The sequence below is a fragment of the Scardinius erythrophthalmus genome (genome assembly GCF_964197995.2).
Source record: "Scardinius erythrophthalmus genome assembly, chromosome: 3".
NCBI lineage: Eukaryota > Metazoa > Chordata > Actinopteri > Cypriniformes > Leuciscidae > Scardinius > Scardinius erythrophthalmus.
In genome coordinates, this window is record NC_138223.1 from 2,963,837 (window position 1) to 2,980,033 (window position 16,197).

Genomic DNA, 16,197 nt, shown 5'->3' on the forward strand with positions numbered 1-16,197 from the left:
TTTACGCACTTACAATGGAAGAAAATACATACAGTTTTGAAACATGAGACTGTAATATGAGACTAGTGGGTTTAGTCCATTTACTAAACAAGTAAACTAGATTTATAGCCTACAGTCATAATTATAGATTCCATTTATTTTTTATCATTTTACATGCTCGTCTCTTCCTTTCTAAGCGGGAGGTTTAGGGCCAACAATTCATATTTAATTGTGATATAGCCAGTAAAGCATTGTGCCGAGAGAGTTAACTTGTTTTCCTGCAGAACCTTTATCACATCTGTTTCCACACGATTGGTTAAACTTGTCGATCTGGTTCTGTCACTGGTGATGAATGATGTTCATGTGGTTAGACCTGGCAGACACAAAGATGGATTTATTGTCAGACTAACATTGTATCTTTTTTGTGTTTTGTTTCATTTATATGTGTGTCTGTATATAAGCTTTGTCCAATGGATTGATGACGTGCGCAATGACATTTCCTGCTGTATAATTACTGTAATTCATTGATCATAAGGAGTGTTAAAACAAACAATGTGTCGTTCAAACCAGTTATAATTACTGGTTGCATTTGCCTTAGAATTTACCTGCATTGTTTTTGCATTTAAAACTTTAACAGCTTTTAATGTTTTGAAACTTTGTTTCATGTCAAATTAAAAATAGGAAAGGCACACTGATGCACCCTTTATTTTTCTATTTCAGTTGTTCCCAACAGTCTTATTGCGGCTCCCGACACCCCAAACCCTGTGGTTCCCGAGGGCGGATCCATTAGACTCATGTGCAACGTCTCCCGCAGCTTCATCGAAGGAATTTACCTGTCTTTAACCTGGTCGGTCCTGAAGGGCACGTCTGTACTAGAGGACCTGCTGACCTTTGGTCCAGATTTGGGTGTGACGGTTGGCGACGGGTTCAGGGGACGCTACACTGATGGCGGGATGCGTCTAGAAATGGGAAACGGGGTCTCGCACAGTCTCGTGCTTTCCGGAGCGATGCCGGAGGATGGAGGGATGTACGTGTGCACAGCCGGACTGTGGACGAGAGAGCAGGGAATCTGGAACAGGATTCAGGAGAAGACGATGGAAATGGGGGAAGTGACTGTCACCCCCACAGGTTAGTTCATTTCTGGTGCAACACGATAAAAATAGGCTGGAGCACAACACAGTGAAGCCACAACGCAATGGAATTAATTCAGTTGAAATATTTGTAAAAAATGATGCAACACATAATTATGTTTATTTACATTTCTCTTTTTTTAAGACAAACACTTGAGACAAAATGCATCTATTTTTTTTATATTTCATATTTTACTTTTATTTATATACTATTATTGTATTCATTTATATTTTTAATTAGCTTAAAGGGGGGGTGAAATGCTCATTTTCACTCAATCTCCTGTTAATCTTGAGTACCTATAGAGTAGTATTGCATCCTTCATATCTCCAAAAAGTCTTTAGTTTTATTATATTTATAAGAGAAAATAGGCTGTACCGAGTCTTTCCGGAAAAAAACGAGCGTCTGGAGGCGGGCCGTGTGGGCGAAGCCAGAGCCATAGAGAGAATCCGTCGATCTGGGCTTTGTTTATAAAACATTCATCGTCGAAATGCAGGGAACAAACAGTCTACACAACTCGTTTCTGCATCCACTGTTCCTAACGCTGGGTTCTTTGGTAAGCTTTCCCTCACCAAAAACACTTTGGAGACACTATGCAGCGCTGCCGATGATTTCCTGTTGAGGTGCGCGGTCGCGCTTTTCCGGGAGAAATGCTCATATAAGGAGTTCCACTCTGGTCTACGTCATTAGATCCACGGTCAAAAAAAAAACAGCCGAAACTTGTACCAACCCGGAAGTAAGATTTTCGGCACAGAAATTCTCCGTTATTCGTCCAAAATATTTTTAAAAAACTTTGGCCATGTTAAGCATGAGAATCCATCTCTTTAACACTGTAAACAACTCTGAATACATGAAACACCATTGTACCCCCCCCCCTTTAATTGTTGTATTTTCAAACAAACGTGTTTATGCTTTTATCATTTTTATTAATTTTAGTTTTTTAATTATGTAAATTAAATAGTTTTCAATGAAATGAAATTATAAATGATAAATTAAATTGTGTTTTCAATGAAATTATGTATATTAAATTATGCATTACAATAAAGTATAAATTATATTAGTTTTTTTATTTAAATTGTGTAAATTAAATTGTGCATTCAATGAAATGAAATTAAGTTTCTTAATTAGGTTTATTTAAATATGCATTGCATTGAAGTATACATTATAATAGTTTGTTTTTTAAATTGTGTATATTAAATTATGCATTACATTAAATGATACATTATATTATTTTTTGTTTGTTAAAATGATATCAGTTAAATTATGCATTAAATTCAATTCAATTATATATTTTTAAATGTAAATTAAATTATGCACTAAATCAAATTAAACTATACATTTTATTCGTTTTTTAATGAAGCATTAAATTAAATTAAATGATGTATGAAATTAAACTATAAAATTATATTTAAATTACATAATTATGCATTGTCAATTCTTGAAAAAACAAACGTCTATTCATATTAAATTGTGGATTTAAGGAAAGGTTAATCTAGAGAAAATTCTGACATGAACATTTGTGAGTGAACTAATTAAACTAATTAAACTTCTTTTAATTCTGTTGCATTATTGCTTTATCTTGTTGTGTTTTTGCTTATCAGTTTAGTTGTGTTGTTGTGCCCTCCTGGGAAACTGTTATAGATTCAAGATCAAAGATTATGCCATGAAATAATCTGATTTGATATGATAAAAGTACTTATGATGAATTGCTGTTATGTAATTTGCTCAGATGATCTTTAAGTGTGATAAAACTGATAAATAAGTTGCATTTGGAGGAAAAATATGTTTTTTCAGTTCTTCCAACGCCTCCCTTGAGAAGAATAGTTTTATCTTGTTTAATGTCTTCAGACCTTTCTCACAAACCAGGCTGCTTGAATCCTCATAGCCGGTGAAATTCCTGTCTGGTTACCATATATACTGTCAATGTTACTGCAGAGTTTTTAATTAAAATCAGGACGACTCCAGAGACCCATCCAGCAGACGTTACACAAACTCTCAGAGACTTCACGTTGTTTGAGATTGTTACCGAAAGATGTTAAGAGAACTCAAAGCAGCCTGTGCAATCTAAGCGAGACGTACTGAATATCACATTGTTCCCCAGAGAAATGAATGAGAGTTTGCTTGGAGAAATTAAAGGAATAGTTCCCCCGTTTCCTCACTCATGTTATTGCAAACCCAAATTACTTTCCAAAACTCAAAAGTAGATGTTTTGCAGATTCTTCCTGCTGCTCTTTTTCATATAACAAAAGTATATAGTAGAAACAGCAAAAAGTGTCATAAACGTAGGCCTTAAAAGTGCCATAAAATGAAGGTTTAGCAGCCAGAGCTACATTTCTGGAAAGTTTGCATTTGCAAGCTGTTTCAGACTCCAGAACGAACTCGGGTTTGGTTGATTTTGTTTGACATGACGTCACACTAGTTCGTTCTTCGTTTCCGCTTGAAGTATATCGGGGCCTTTAACATCAAATCTAACATGAAAAATTACTAAAAAGTTTAGGTCTGTTCCTCACATCATACTATATATATATATATATATATATATATATATATATATATATATCAAATCAAAAATAGTATAAACATAATACATATATATATTACATATATATATATATATATTATTTATATATATATAAAATAGTTTTTTAGTATGTTTATGCGCTTTTCTCATATTTAGTAGTTTTTTATTTTTATTTTATTTAGCTTCAGTTATTTTTGTTTAGTTTTTTTTATTTGATTTCAGTGTCATTTTATTTCAATTAGCTCCTAAGGCAACATCGTTAAAAAAATATTTTTAATAGCTTTAGGTAATAATAAACAGTAACAGTGACGTAGTTACACGTTACTACATGTACATACTATATGATAAAAGAATTAAGTAACTAACCCTAAGCCAAACCCTAACCGTAACTCTATAAGTACATGTAGTTAATTAATACTTATTTGAGTAAGTACAATAACTACGTCACCTTCAAATAATGTGGGTTACACTTTATTTTAAAGTGTCATTGCTACAGTATAATTATATATTTAAGTACTGAGTAATATTAAGCAACTACATGTACTTACTGTAGGGTTAGGGTAGCGTGAGGATTTGGTTGAGGGTTAGTTGCATGTAATTGTGCATAATTTACTGTTATTACTATGGTACGTACATGTAACATATGTAACAAGGACACTTTAACATAAAGTGTAACCCCCCAAAAAAGGCTGGTTAAGGTCCTGATTTTGTATCATTATGATCTGAGTTGTTTTTGTTCCATCTCTTTCTTTTGAAATCCTCAGCGAACTCCCTGATGGTTGTGGTTCAGGACGACTGCACATTATCCACCGGAGAGCCGCTGCTGCTCACCTGTTCGGTCTCTGTGGACACCGAGCTCTCCGTGGGGCTGGAGGTGACGTGGATGTTGAACACCAGTCATACGCTGGCACACCTGAGCCGGGACGGCCTGAGGAACAACACGTCCGAGCTCGTGGACGTCAGGCGCTTGGGGAAGTGGGATTTCCAGATGAAAGTTCACGGCGTGGAGATGTCTGACGCAGGACTCTACTCCTGTAAAGTGAGCGTGTGGGTTCAGCAAATGAGTGGACGATGGTACAAGGCCGCGGAGAAGATTTCTGATGCCGTACGAGTTCAAGTTATCAAGCAAAGTAAGAGAAATCATCACACTGCATCACTCACGACTCGTAGGGCCCTATTTTTAACGATCTGAAACGCAAGTATCAAGCGCGAAACGCAAGTAACTTTGTGGGCGGGTCTTGTCGCTGTTGCTATTATAACGGCGGGATAAATGACGTTTGCGCCCGACGCAAATCTAAAATGTCTTGGTCTGAAGTCGCTTCATTACTCATAGGTGTGGTTTGGGCGTAATGTGAAATAAACCAATCAGAGCGTCATCTCACATTCCCTTTAAGAGCAGACGCGCTTGTTCCATGGCGGATTGCTATTATAACGGCGGATTTGCCAGACGCACGCCAGGAGCGGTTCACAGCCGAGGAGAGCAATGCTCTCGTCACGGTCGTAAAACACAGAGAAGTGACATTGGGGATGGAGAAACACACCCAGATTAGCTTCGGTTAAACAGGCGTATAATATTTTTTGGTAAATGTGTAAGCTAAATTTATGCCTATTTTTTCACATCTTCATGGACACAACAATGATTTCCCTCATGTGGTAATATTTTTCCTTGTAATTATGTATGGTTTGCAAAAATGTGACATTATATAGTATACATTATGGCCAAGCATGCGCCCTTAAAATAGCCTCTGAATAACACGCCACTGACTTTAGACTAGGTTTCTCCTGGTCAGTGGCGGAATTGTTTTCTGAAACTGCAAAATAGCACCAGGGAATGTTTGTGCCGAAACACGCCTCCTCTTTTCACTGAACCGCCCCCGGGAGCGCTAGTTCATTCCCTAGTTTACCGACGTGCATCTGTGGAGGGAAAAGTCCGCTATGCGCTGGTGCAAAATAGGAATGATACATGCGTCGCTGTACAAAGTCAATTGCCTCGGGTGCAAGATAGGGCCCTTAAAGGGCCTTGAAGTGATGCTTAAAGGGTTAGTTCACCCAAAAATGAAAACTCAGTCAGTAATTACTCTCCCTCATGTTGTTCCAACCCCGGAAGACTTTCATTCATCTTCAGAACACAAATTAAGATATTTTTGATGAAATCTGAGAGCTGTCACTCCTCCATAGACTTCTATGCAATTCGAGATCTGCCGGCCCAGAAAAGTTAGTAAAGACATTGTTAAAATAGTAGACTACAGTGGCTCAACCTTAAGTTTATCAAGCGACGAGAATACTTTTTGTGCAAAAAACAAACAAAAATAACGACTTTATTCAACTGTTCATTTTCTTCTGTGTTTCTTTGAGTGAGTTGACGTAGTGTAACAGCGCAGCGCTTCTGGGTTGTACGTCAGAACGGAGGCTCACTATTGGCCAGCATCACACACATGACCAGCGTCGGCCAATAGTGAGCCTCCGTTCTGACGTACAACCCAGAAACGCTGTGCTCTTAAACTACGTGAACTCACTCAGAGGGTGAGTAATTACTGACAGAATTTTCATTTTTGGGTGAACTAACCCTTTAACGATCATAAACACCCCGTTGCATCTCACATTTTGTGGGTGACATTTCAAGAAAATGCCATCTTAGGCCCTTTACCAGTGCGTATGAATGCGTTCTGCTTCCCCCAGAGCTGAGACCCTCATCCATAAAATATTAATTTGATGTTGATTATTTGGTATTTAAATGACATTAAAAGCATATGTCGTTCATATTTGTGCACTTAAAAATATCTTTCCATATGTCAGCTCAGTGTTTCAGACGATGGCCTTGGGTTGTCTATTAAAAGATGATTCGCAGATCATGGATGAGACAGTTAGGGCTGGATGATATAGCTAAAATATCATTTTCAGCTTTTTTGATGATATGCATGTATCTCATTAGTTATTTATTCTCTCTGAAACGGCTTTAAATGATTTTTTGTGTAAAGAAGTGTGATGAAAGTGTAATTGTTGGCAAGATATTTACCTAACACATAGTTAATGTATTAAACAATAAGCAAGCCATATTTTCCACAATTTTCCCACTGAGAATAATTGTATTTAAACACACCACCCAGAACACCCTAGCAATCGCCTAGCAACCACCCAGAATACCCTAGTAACCACCTGGCAACCACCCATAATACCTTAGCAACCCACTAGAAACACCCTAGCAACCGTGCCGAATTTTGCCACTGCAAGCACCACTCACATTTTCTTCAGGAAATGTACATGCTAGTTTACTCTATTGTTCAACAGTGACAGTAAAGACGTTTATAATGTTACAAAAGATTTATTTTCAAATAAATGCTGTTCTTTTGAACTTTTTACTGAAAGAATCCTGAAAAATGACTGTTTTCAACATTGATAATAATCATTAATGTTTCTTGAGCATCAAATCATCATATTAGAGTGATTTCTGGAGGATCATGTGACACTGAAGACTGGAGTAATGATGCTGAAAATTCAGCTTTGATCACAGGATATAAATTATACTTTATTATATTTTCACATTTTAAAAAAGAATAATATTTAAAAACAAAACCTGTATATTTATCAAATAAATGCAGACTTGGTGAGCATATCAATTAAAAGAATCTTACCAACCCCAAACATGTGAACGGTAGCATATATGAAAACAATAAACAGACATACTTGCCTATATATATATTTGACTAAACTATTTTAATATGTGAAAAGTGAAAAAAAAAATCAGTTTCTTAAATAGGCAGTTTGATGGAAATGAATCGGCATTTTTGGTTTTGAAGTTTATGTATCTGAGAAGACATTATGAAATATTTAGACCAAGTGAAATAATAATAAACATACAAAAATACCCTAAATCTTTATGTTGCCAATTGCCAAATGATCACAAATGTTTGTGAATATTCAGATATCGCCCAGCCCTAATAACCGTATACAAGTATAAATCTCAGCCAGACCACTCGACTGGTCCGCTCTTAACCTGTCCATCAATTTCAGCCGTCTAACTGAAAGTAAACGTGTGTGGCAGTGTGTTTGTGGGAGTTTAGTGCTGTTGTGTTAATAAGTAAGCTTTGGTCTTGAGGTGTGTGTGTGTGTGTCTGGATGAAGATTTTGCGTGCTAATGCATCAAAGGCCTGTGTGTGGTCGTTCTGATGGAGAACTGCTGTCTAGATCTACAGGCTAAAAGCCAGTTGCTCATGTAGAAGTCACAGTTAATTGCTTGGGATCTCGATGTCAGCGTGATTAACAGCGAAGAGCTTCAACCTGTTTATTCTGTTCGGAGCTACAGGGAAAGAGAAGGAGTAGTTCACCGTAAAAGGGAAGCTCTGGAGTTGTTTACTCGGCTCGTTGATTTCGAAACATGCTGAATTTTCCAAAATTGCTCCAAAATTTACAGAAAATATCATCAACGTCGTGCAAACTTGGTGTGATGCGTCTTCATGCGCCTTGTTTGACTTGGAAAATATAGACATTTAAGTTATTATTCACTGAAAATCTTCCCGCCAAAAGCAGGAGATGCAGGTCTGAGATCAAAAGGTTTCTATACATGTTTCATAATTCAGATTCTTATTTGTAAAACAGGAGGTCACAACTCTTAATATCTGATGTGTTCGATAGGGTTGTGCAACCTAAAACTATTAAAAACATTTGTGTTTTTGAAAAAAGCCTGAAATAAAATATTATATGAAAAACCTGAATAAAAATTAGATATGTTGCTTTGAAAACTAACTGAAATATGTTTAAGTTGAAACATTAAAATTACTAATTGGGAATAAATAAATAACTAAAATTGAGCCAAAACAGAAAAAAAGGAATATAAATAGTAATATAAAAAAAATAATAATAATAATTACAAAACAATAAAGTGACTAAACAGAGTGACTAAAAGTTCAACTAAAATTAAATTGAAACTGAAAATAAATAAAAGCTACATTAAAATATAACTGAAATCTATAATAGTATATAAATAATAGTATAAAACTGGTGATCACACACACACATAAGGATGAATTAACCGCTGCAGATTTCTATTAATTCATGATATCACACTGTTGGAATGCATAACATGCTGTTTATTTTCTTCACTATCCAAGCGTTTTCACGGCCAAAAACGCAAGCTTCCTTCGTCAGATTTACAAGGAAAATGCAAGAGTTTTCATTTGAGATGGTTTGGGAGTTGGATGATGAAGTTTATTACTACAAAATAAAAATAGATAAATATTCTTTAGTATGAGTAAAGACAAAGGTTCTTGACGCCAGTGTTGTTATTGGTAAATAAAACTATTTTAAAATTGATTTTGCTAATTGAAATAAATTTGAAATAAAAGAAAAATATTGAGTGAAAAACTTGGGACTAACAGAAAAACAAAAACTTAAAAATTATTTAAAAAAAAATAAACTAACAAACTAGCAAAAATGACAAAAGCACATAAAATTACTTAAACAAACTAAAATGAAAATTGAAAAATATAAATAAATATGAATAAATATATATACTAATAATAATACTTTTGAGCAAGGCCTCAAGAGTAAAGACATTTATAATGATACAAAAGATTCTATTTCAAATAAATGCTACTCTTTTTAACTTTTTATTAATAAAAGAATCCTGAAAACAAAATGTATCACAGTTTCCACAAAAATATGAAACTTTTTTCAACATTGATAATAATCATAAATGTTTCTTGAGCTTCAACTCATCATATTAGAATGATTTCTGAAGGATCATGTGACACTGAAGACTGGAGTAATGATGCTGAAAATTCAGCTTTGATCACAGGATATAAATTATAATTTACTTTATATTCAAACAGAAATCAATTATTTCAAATACTAATAATATTTCACAATATAACTGTTTTTACTGTATTTTTTTTATTAAATAAATGCAGCCTTGGTGGGCAGAAGAGACTTCTTTCAAAAACATTTTTAAAAATCTCAAACTGCAGTTTATTTTCTTACTGTCCAAGTGTTTTCCTTTAGTACTGGCCAAGTTTTTTTTTTTTTTTTGATTTCCCAGAGAACAAAAATCTAGATTTAGATATGGCTCAGTGGGTTTCAATGGGATTTAATAGGAAATCCCCTCTCGCATTGCACACCAACAACCGTCTGAGCCATAAAAAGACATCAGGTATTGTCTGTGACCTCCTGAAGTGGCCGTGGTCGGTGTTTTCAGGGCCAGATGTGACGGTAAACATCTTTGTTGCCACACATCTGGAAACACTAGAGCACAACAGCAGTTTCATCTATAAAGAAATTGCCTCCACATCGCAGGACTCTTGACTTTGACTGACTGCATTAAAAATAATATTTTGAAGAGCATTAGTTTTTGCTGGTTAGATGGTCAAATCTGTGTGGTACTGTAAATCCACACACCCACTGGACTCACACAAGCTCTTTAATCTCTGAGAATTAAATGCTATTATTCGTTTTCCAGTATGTGAGTAGGTTTATTCTTGTAAAAACGTTAAAGAGTCTCATTGTGTTGCCAGATCTTTAAATACGACCTATTATCAAAGTCTTAATGTTGTTTCAGGCTCTACTAGAACAGGTTTTCCTGCTTGAATGTTGATTATTTTCCTCATATTCTCCATTGTTGCGGCTCCTCTCTTCCCAGTCTGTCAGTAACGCTCTGTTTACTTCCTGTCTCTATGAAGCCCCTCCTCCTGAAAAACACTCTGTGCTCTGAATGGTCGCTGGATCAGTGTGTTTTGATTGGTCGAGCGCTTTGAGTGTGTTTGGGAAATGTCCCGCCCCTTACCATTACCGCCAGTTTAACACACTACTAACTAAGTCAACCAGGCCCCGCCCCTTTATTCTGCGCATTAATTATTTAAATGAGGAATTTTGTTACATGTTCGTTCCCGTGACACTGATATAGAGAATAATTATATCATGCTGTGGAACTTTTCATGCTCAAACAGCAACATGACACACTAAAGACAGATGAACATGTGAAAAAGCATAATCAGTCCCCTTTAAAAGAGCAACTTTACACTTTCCATGAACATTTTGGCTCTCGTTCCTCCACGCCGTTCCAAGAAACCGGTCTCATGCCGAAACACCGACCTGTAGAACTGCTAATGTTTGAACTTGAGAACATGTTTTTGTGTGGGACGCTGAAAAGTGTTATTGTTCTCTCCTTTGTTTTCTCACTTCCTTCTCTTTAGACGCTTCGCTAAAAGGCCAGCATGATTACTCTTGCCTTCTGGGATGCATCTTTATGATCAAACTCTAGACAGCATCACATACAATCACCTGACAACATATTTGGTGTAGGATTTACAATTTGATGGTGTAGAAAAGTCTAGTAAGTCAGTGATTGGGTGTTTTTGTTTTATTGTGTGTACGCATGTTGAAACACAAGCAATAACAATTTCCCCATGGGGGATAATAAAGTAATCAATCAATAAATTCATAGAAAAAACTGAAATAATAATTATTTTCTTGTAAATGTACCAATAATCTTTGCTTTACTGTGTTCCTTTAAAAGAGGACTCTTCAAAGCTACATTTATTTACAGTAAAATACAGGAAAAACTGTAATATTCTGAAATATTATTACAATTTAAAATAATAGTCTTCGATATGAATATATAGTAAAGTGTAATTTAAATCCTGTGATCAAAGCTGAATGTTCAGCATCATTACTCCAGTCTTCAGTGTCACATGACCCTTCAGAAATCATTCTAATATGATGATTTGTTGATTGATTATTATCAGTGTTTAAAGCAGTCATTAAACAGATACATTTTATTTTTCAAGATTCTTTGATGAACAGAAAGTTCAAAAGAACAGCTTTTTTATTTGAATCTTTTTATCTAATCTTTTATAACATTATAAATATATTTACTATTACTTTTGGTCAATTTAATGCATCTTTGTTGAATAAAAGAGTTAATTTATTTTAAAATAAAATATTTTGAACGGTATCATTAGTAGGGAAGGTAATCACAGAATGATTGCAATAAGAGTATTTGAAAGTATTGATTATAAATATAGTTTATGTGTCAAAAGGTTTTAATGAAAGATTCATAAATAGTCTTAAAATTGACTTTGACCAAGTGAATCACTAAATAAAAAGTAGGATTTACTATTGTTGGAGTAGGATTTACTTTGAAACAATTTTCACTCAGAAATTGCTAGTAAATTTTTACAAAAAATTGTGTAGAAGCGGCAGGTTAAATGTGAAATTTTTTAAATAAAAAGACTGAAATAGCATTTTCTTATAAAACCTACTCCAATAGTCTTAGTTTTATTTCCAACTTTAAAAAAATCCCTTTTTCTATGTTAATCAGAATATAACGCTGTTAGTTCACACTCACAGTTAGGAGAACCATTTTTGGTTCCACAAAGAACCTTGGAGAACAGTTCTTAAAGCTGCAGTCTGTAACTTTTTTGGGTTAAAAATGATCCAAAATTAATTTTTGAGCAAGTACATAACCAGCCAGTGTTGAAAACTCTCTGCTTGCCGTAGCTCGATTCAAAAACGGTAAGCTTGTAATAATGTTTTTAACTCCAGTGGTGCTGGTGGATTTCTGCGGGAAATTCGAGCATGTCTTTGCGTCATTACGTCACATCTGTCCACATACAGAAGAGTCTCGGCTAGTAGGCTATGGGTGTGAGGATGTTGGAGGTGGAGATCTAGAGCCTTTACTCACAGCACTTGATATAGTTAAGGCGAGACACGGCAGGCAAAAACATCGTTTTTTTTACTGGTCAATTTTGAGATTTTTGGATATTTGTCTTCAATAACATGTCTTCTTTCAGACTTGTGGTGAAAAAAAGTCCGAAACACACATTTAGGTCTTTATTTTACTACACTTTCTCTGTTTGCGTCTGTAGATTTCTCATAAATTCAACAAAAATTGGCGTTCTTAATCAACATGCAAATTTGGTAATTTCCTTTTTATCAGCAACCAATCGTGAAAGTAAAAGGGCTGAATGCGCAATCTCATTGGCTGATGATAAATCTTTAAAGCCCGTTTTCTCAAAATGACTTTTCTCTCATTCTCCAAGTCCGAAATCTCCACTTCAGTAGCACCTATATACACCAAACTCTCCAGTCTTGTACCTAGTTATCTAATATGTGAACACAATGAAAACATTTTTTTTAACCTGGCTTTATCCAATACTCAGATTTCGTTTTTTCAAATATATGAAAATTAGCACATATTTAATTAGATATTGCCTAATTTGCATATTTAAACATTAAATTACACGAGAAAACTTGTAATACATTTTTTTCTCATCTTAATGTAGGTAATCAACTGGGAAAGTTTCATGGTGATATCTGCTAGTTACAAATTTTACCTGTAGTGTCTTGCTTAAACTTATCAATTTGATGGCGGATCCAGAAAGGTTCAAACGTCAACTGGAGATTCACCCGCTGTAAAATGCAAAAGACTTCGGAGTGGCTACAGAAAAAAAAGAGACTGCAGCCGGCTCATGTGAAGACAAGGATAAATATCGGAAGGGCATTAAATGTAGTCACGCAATGCTGATGTTGTTAACATTAACAATTTGAGAAAAAAGTATAATTTGCACGGTTCGATGTGATATGATGAGCGATCGTTAGATTTAGATCAGCGTGATTTACTGCAATGCTTTTTTCCCCTTAGTTGGTCAGAACAAAAGTGGATGTTACTTACTTGTTCAGACGACATTAACCGGTGATAATTCTTATGTTGGTCATACTTCCCAAAAGTAGAACCTGTGATTGCGAATGCGTATCCACACCGGCACGGTGATTGACAGCCACACATTCTCCTCAAAACACTGGATTCATCCGCGCTGTGCCGTGCCGAGTCACAACGCACGTAAAGTTGATAATTCTGCGAATAACTGCAATTGCAGATTTCGAACAGAGACGGCGACAAAGAGGAAAAACTACGGACTGCAGCTTTAAAATAACCATTTTAATAATCTTTTGTAGAATGAAAAGGCTCCATGGATGTTGAAGGTTCTTCACGGAACCATTGATGCCAATAAAGAACCTTTATTTTTGACTGTAGCGACGTGAGCAATAGTTAGTGATGTTAGACTGTGCAAACGCCACTAATAAAGACAATTTTCATCTCCACAGATCCCTTCTATCGAAATGAAGATTGTCTTTATTAATGGCGTTTGCAAAGTCAAACATCACTAACTATTGCTCATGTCAAAGCAAAGGCAATGCAAAGTGTGAAATATCCATTCCACAACTTTTGACTCATTTCGCAATAGATTTTTGACGACATTTAGAAAAAATCGCAAACATTTTGCGCAAATCTGTAATGGAAACACGCCTACTGTTTTCAGATGAGTGCCAAATGACTCAGTTCTTGTTCTTGTATATTTGTCTTGTTGTTGTGTTTGCTCTTATAATTCAATCTTATAATTGAGCTCTTTAATACACGGTGATCTGGATGTCTTTATTTGGTCTCCTCGGAGAAACACGCCACTGTGTGTGTGTGTATGTGTAGCAGCATGCTTATTTGTGGCCTATTTCTGCATTGTGAGATCAAAGTCTGCGTCTGTGGTGTGTTGATAGTGAAGGTGGTGTCGTCTGTTATCATGGTGTCTGATGAGTTGCACACTTTGTAGTATTTGCCGTTATCATCCAGCGTTGAAGAACAGAGTGTTTGTGGACGACGCTCGATCAAAGCAGTGAAGTGCACTAACCTCACGCTGACGTACTGTACCGCCTGAACCCATGCCATATGCTCACGCATCTTACTGTTGTGGAAACAGCTGAAGTCTCTGTCAGGATTTCAGGAGATGTTCTTCATGTTGTCTTGCACTGATGGATGACTTGTGCTGCTCAAACTCATTAGCGTTAATGACTTTAAGACCCGGTGAGCCCAGCAACCAGCATGTTAATTCTGTATAGTCTCTATAGAGTCGTGTTTGTGTGTGTGTGTGTGTGTGTGTGTGTGGCCTCTTTGTAAATTGTACATCATAGTGTATGTACATATAATGAGTCACTTGGTTTTCAGTTATTTTAACTTTTTATATTTTTTTATAATATAATATTTTTATTTTTATTTTATTAATCTTTTTTGAGATTTAATTCCCTATTCTGTTTTGATTTCCAAATTTATATTCTCATTTATTAAGCAAAATTATTATTATAGTTTGATTTATTCTGTTATTTATTCAGTTCTAAAATCTTATTAAATTTTTAAATTTAATTTATATTTAAATTATTCTGTTTTTTTAATCAAATTAAATTAATAAATTAATAAAATTCTATTATAATATATAATAAATTTATATAAAATTATATATAATAAAGTTCTATTTTATATGGAAGCTTGTTTCCGCCACAGAGTGAAAAATAAAAAAGTTAATTGCAACTTTTTAATCTCACAATTCTGACTTTTTATCTCAGAATTACATGATATAAAGTCGCAATTGCAGGTTATAAAGTCAGAATTGCGTGATATAAAGTCGCAATTGCGTGATATAAAGTCAGAATTGTGAGATATAAAAGTCCGTCTTTTTTTTCTTAGAATTGGACTTTATATCTCACAATTGTGAGAAAAGATGTCAGAATATCTGTATAACATGCAATTGCGACTTTATTTCACGCAATTGCAACTTTTATTTCACGCAATTCTGACTTTATATCTCGCAATTCTGACTTTATATCTCGCAATTGCGACATTATTTCACGCAATTCTGACTTTATATCTCGCAATTCTGACTTTATAACACGCAATTGCGACTTTATATCTCGCAATTCTGACTTTATATCTCGCAATTCTGACTTTATAACACGCAATTGCGACATTATTTCACGCAATTCTGACTTTATATCTCACAATTCTGACTTTATATCTCGCAATTCTGAGAAATAAAGTCAGAATTGTGAGATGTAAACTCGCAAATGTGAGATAAAAAGTCGCAGTTATCTTTTAAAATGTTTTATTCTGTGGCGGAAACAAGGTTCCATAATTTTATTCTGATTCATAAAATTATTATTATTAAATGTAGATTTTGATTCATTTTTTTTTATAAATATAAGTGTTTATTCAGTAAGTTGTGTTCTATGTGTTTTTACAGTTATATCCTGATCCTACTAAGTGAGTCTATTCTACACCTAATCATTTAGAGATTATCGGGTGTCCATTGGTTACTAATCTCCAGTTCAGTGCTGATATCAAAAGCCCCGGATCATGTGACCTGTAATCTAAACTCAGCTTTCACTCGTCTACATCATTCTCTCTGTATTTGAATCACAATTACACCAAACACACAAACACTAACCTGATGCTCCAACAAGCACCACAGCTCATTCTCTAGACAGGTGTGCGGAAAGCCAGAAGAAAGTGCGAGAGAGCGTAATGGAGAGAGGAAGACGGAGACAAAAGCAAGAGCGAGAGAGCGAGTGTGAGATAAAGTCTGATAATGCAGATTGAATGTCTGCAGTGGAGAGGCTCTTAATGAATCGTGATTGACAGATCCTCGTTTCGTTCCCAGGACACTCGGTTCCCGTCCATAGCGACCGGCTATAGAGCTCCTCTCAGACATTCATCTTGTCTTCTCTGTTTGTCCGAGTAAAGAAACACATTG

General features: G+C 35.2%; 1 protein-coding gene across 1 annotated transcript in view; it reads left to right on the forward strand.

Moving 5' to 3' along the window:
- Positions 1-16,197, forward strand: part of ptgfrnb (prostaglandin F2 receptor inhibitor b) — a 47,383-nt gene that overhangs the window by 7,424 nt on the left and 23,762 nt on the right. Inside the window, exons 3-4 of the mRNA XM_081360653.1 lie at positions 700-1,107; positions 4,393-4,758. Coding sequence (XP_081216779.1) covers positions 700-1,107; positions 4,393-4,758 — 774 coding nt within the window. The remainder of the gene's footprint in view (positions 1-699; positions 1,108-4,392; positions 4,759-16,197) is intronic.